A 4,563-nucleotide genomic window follows, 5' to 3' on the forward strand; every position below is an offset into this window, starting at 1 on the left:
ACACACACACACACACACACACACACACACACACACACACACAGCAGTGTAAAACAGGAGTGGTGTGGCATGTCGTGTGTGGAAGTCTTAAGTAAAACCAAAAACAACCTCCGATCAATCGCTGGCGCACATCTTTTGATCATGTAAATACATTTAGATGTAATGAATAACTCGTCCTCTCCTTGGGCTCCTTCCGAATCATTAGAAATGTGTTCTAACTAAAGCCGACCGCTCTCCTCTCCTCAGTGTGGATGTGTTTCCCCTCGGGGCGTTGCAGCTGACGAGCTATTAGTGCTAATTACGGCTCTGCTTCATTTAGAAACCTCTCATTTAGACGTCGCCGCCACACCTCACCTCCAGCGACTCAGACTCTGGGTACAGATGAGGAAATGTATGAGCCGAGTATGTTGTCTCTTTCTCCTCTTCTCTTTGCAGATTAAAACACCTCTGCAGTCTTTGAAGTGGATAGTGAAGTGACACCGACAAAAAAAAATACAGAATTAAGATTTTCCACAAAGCACTCTGAGTGCACCGGAGTCGTTTTTGCAAAGAGGAATTTTAACAGTGAATGTGATGCATGAGGGCGATGGCTGGATTTCCTGTCACAGATGTTTTTCTTAAAAAAAGCCCCTAATGCAGCCAATGACCCATTTCTTTTCGCTGCATGTGGATCCTTTGAGTCTTCTCCGCTGGTTGTGTGCATGCCTGAACATTTTGGTGGAGATTTCAAAGTTGCGGGAGAAAGGAGTCATTATTTCTTCATCTCAGTCATCCAGACAGAATGAGGACACAATCATTCCCTATTTAAATAAGTAAGAGGAAGTCTGGAAAATGCTCTTTTCTAAGCCTGTAGGTTTCACACAGCAGCGACTCGCGACAATGGAGTCCGAGGGCTCCCACACTAAATAAAAGCAGTCAGAAAGTTTCCACATTTCCACACTTGTAGGCTCATTACTTGAGCTGCATTAAAACACAGCCGATAAAATGGTCTAAAAACATAATTCCATGTGGGTCGAGTGATTAAAGAGCCCCTAAAGGCGAATGAAAATGACCCTTTAATTCAATGATGTAATGTGGCACAGCAGAATAATTAACAGCTCGATTAATACGACCCCAGCAGCGTTATGAGGAGGGGGCCCTGTTTGGGATGAGCGCAGGACGATGGAGAAAGTAACGGCTCAATGACAGATGTTCATCAAACTAAATTGGAAATGAAGTGAGAAAGATGTTCAGAGCGCGTCTGGCGAGGAAACGACTGGGTTATCGCTTCACTGGGAAGTTTGTTCCACTTTTACGAAAGTGGCAAAAACAACTATTAATATTTCAGGACGAGACATAAACAAGTCAAGGATTAATATTTATGCTCCTAAGGGCATGGGGGCTGTTTTCATGCTGCCTTTGAAATGTTTGAACCCAGTCACTGCTGAGAGCTCTGCGCCAACAAAGCATTAATGAATAGATTCAGTTCATAATTGATCAAATCCTGGAGTACAGTCGTATGTGACAGATGTGGCTTGCTTTGCTGACATTGTCACTGATTCTTTCCTGGAGATCAGAGACCTTGCGAAAGTCCCAAATCCAAGTTCCTCGGGAAGAACGGTGACATCTTTAAGTTACTGTCAGTCGAGGAACAGAGAGAGAGATGAAAGATCCACAGAAAGAATTCATCTTTAAAAGAATCGCCGATCAACATCAGAGGGTTAATATGAAAAACAGCAATTCATGTTGTGGCAAGAACCAGAATCACTCATGGTTTCCTGTTTAATTAAGTCATCAACATCCTCAACGTAACAAAAGTCTGAAGAGCGGACAGCAGCTGTGGATTTCTAGGTGCTCAAACGTCCTGTTGTTTTAGGTTTAAGTGGGTCAAATGAGCGGTTAATGAGGGATAACACCAACAAAGTAACTGTCTGTGAGTTTTTTTTTTTACAGTGACGGGGTTCTCTGCTGCTGGAGGCAGATTCATTTCTTGGAAGTAAAAGGTTTGATGCACATTTTAAAGCACAGACTTCTGCTGAGAAATGAGAGTGAATTGAGAGCTATTGCTGCGTCTCGTTTGTAGTCAGAGAACGGGACTTTGTAGCTCGCAGCAATACTAACGTCAGGGCCAGAGGTTAACCGACACTACGAATGGAGGCACTCGTATATAATTACAGCATGTATTTAGGATAAGAGTGCCCACTGAAGGTCTAAATCAATTACCTATTCAGGTAATGATCTTTGACTTGATACTGTTTAACATTTTAGTTGTTGTAGTTTAATCTCTCATTCTGCCTTGGCTGCTTCTTTTCGAGTCATTTTCTTTACTGACACCTTTGCAGCTTATCATCACACATTTGACCCTTAAATCAGAGAAACTACTTTTTTTTAGCATTGTCTAGCCTTTTAGACAGTTTTGGACATTTAACTTACCTTTTCTACATGGCTTGGTACGTGAGAAAACCTGTTTTTTATATTCCGTTATTTGGGCGAACTGGTCCTTAAACTTCTCCAGAAGTTGTAACCTTAACCTTAAAATACAGAAACCAAAGCTTCCCGTTGTCTATTTTAGAAGATCTTCTGTAGCAATTTGACTTCATGTCTTATCGAGTGAAGTCATTTTGAGTGGCGCTCTTCTTAACATATCATCATTTCTCATAACACGTCATCACACATCCATTCGAGGACAAAACTCAGAAAATTGCCTTATTTTGAAAAGTAACACACTAAGATTGATCTCATGTCACAAAGTGAGTTGCTTTGCCACTTCCATGAGGCTGACATCAGATACACTGTGGTGAGTTGTGCTTCATTGCTCTGACAGGCACAGCGGTGGCAAACACACAGCCGGTAAACATCCTCCGCCGCGTGTCACCTCCCGACAGGGAGAAGAGAAAACCTTCAGGAGGACAGATTTGGCATCTCGTTAGAAATGCACCGACTTGAGGACAACTAAACGTCGAAGGTACAGCAGTTTAGTTGGTGACAAATATAAATAGATGGATGGAAATGTTGACAATAAATACAAGAAAAAACATAAAATGAGACTAATATAGATTCAATAAATGCGTTATCTCTGCTAAATGCCTCGAACATAGAAGAGAATTGCCTTATTTTGAAATGAATGTCTCATCATTGCCGAAGCAACAAAATTGAAGTGGGGTATAAAAGTGCTAAGAGACAAAAAATACAAAACAAATGAACTTCATCTCACATTAACATAGAAAATGTTGCCACTCACTTGCGAGCCACAGTGCTGCCATTCCTGTGTATGCAGGTCACGTCCCGGGTCTGGTAGCCCACCTGGATGTCCCAGAACGGACTCTCTTGCCGGTTGAGGCGGTTCCTGGTTCGTTTCTTCTGGATTAGCTCCCTGGTCTCTGGATCTTTGACCCCGGCACGCTCCCTGAGCCCCTGGCCTTTTCCTTTCCTGCGCTTAACTTGGCGTGCCGTTCGAGTCTGTGGGAGGGCGCAAGGGCTCCACGGTCCGACCCTGAGACTGTACATGCCCTCTGGACCCGTGCAAGGCCCCGGCTTACAGGACTGGAACTCGGTTAGGTTGAGACAAACCGCGCCCCCGAAAAGTGGAGGAACCAGGACACTGCGGACCCTGTTCCTGAGGCCCGTTCCACACGTTTTGGAGCAGGACGTCCATGGCGAATACTCGGAAAGCACACAATCCTGAGGGCAAGGGATCAAACACGCCTGCTCCAGGCGAGGCTTGGGCTCAAAGTACTCACAGATGGCATCCTCCGCTGGAGACTCGTCCGATTTGAGTATGCAGCCCACCTCCCGGGTCTGAATGCCCTCCTCACCTCCACTGCACGTGAACGGCCGCGAGGCCCATAAGGTCCTCGCCGAAACTGGCACGCACACATTCCAGGCACCCAGTTGCCAGTCGTAAAGGTCCTTGTGCCAGTCGCACACACGGAAACAGTTCCTCTGGTTGGAGGGACGCTGGCCCTGGTCACAGTTGGTGTGTAGCGTCGTCCAGCCTTCCACATGGGCACACCAGACCGCCCGGCTTTGGCTGCCTCCCGGGCCGCAGTCGCTGCCCATGCATCTTCCCCATGGACCTGGGAAACAAATGAACCGGGTCAGGTTACGATGTGAAAAATACCAAACAATAAAACATTTGAGCTTCAGGTGCAACTCCAAGAACAGTCTGAGTACAGTAAGAAACCTGAAGAGCCAATTTCTTTGTCATAACAGAAGACGATCAAGACACAGCTCAGGAAAAGACAAAACATCTGAACTTTTACTGGTTTTGGATGGAAATCGGAATAATGTAAGTTGAGAGAGATTGCATCAAGGCGTACTTTTAATAATGGAACATTTAATAAAACTAGAATTACTGCCTCGCAGTCAAGTCGCAGTTTACATCCTTCACTTCATCATTTTATCTTATTAGACATTTATGTGAAATTGTCATAATTAGCAGATGAAATATTGAGTCATTTTGTGAGGTCACAGTGACCTGTGACCATCAAATTCTAATCCGTTCATCTTTGATTCCCTCACAATAATGGGCTGCACATACAGACGTCAGTATGCACAACGTAAGCAGAAGCCACGGCTGTCATA

The 4,563-nt window shown here is 44.7% G+C and overlaps 1 protein-coding gene across 1 annotated transcript; it reads right to left on the reverse strand.

Moving 5' to 3' along the window:
- Nucleotides 1-21: 21 nt before the first annotated feature.
- On the reverse strand, nt 22-4,177 carry LOC116376890 (thrombospondin type-1 domain-containing protein 7A-like; the record flags this gene model as incomplete). Its single annotated transcript, XM_031838386.1, has 1 exon — nt 22-4,177. A coding segment is annotated over one exon (961 nt), but the record flags the coding sequence as incomplete, so codon positions are not given.
- Between the last annotated feature and the right edge of the window lie 386 nt (nt 4,178-4,563).

The sequence above is a fragment of the Anarrhichthys ocellatus genome, unplaced genomic scaffold, assembly GCF_004355925.1.
Source record: "Anarrhichthys ocellatus isolate YVR2014 unplaced genomic scaffold, GSC_Weel_1.0 scaffold671, whole genome shotgun sequence".
In the NCBI taxonomy this organism is placed as follows: Eukaryota; Metazoa; Chordata; class Actinopteri; order Perciformes; family Anarhichadidae; genus Anarrhichthys; species Anarrhichthys ocellatus.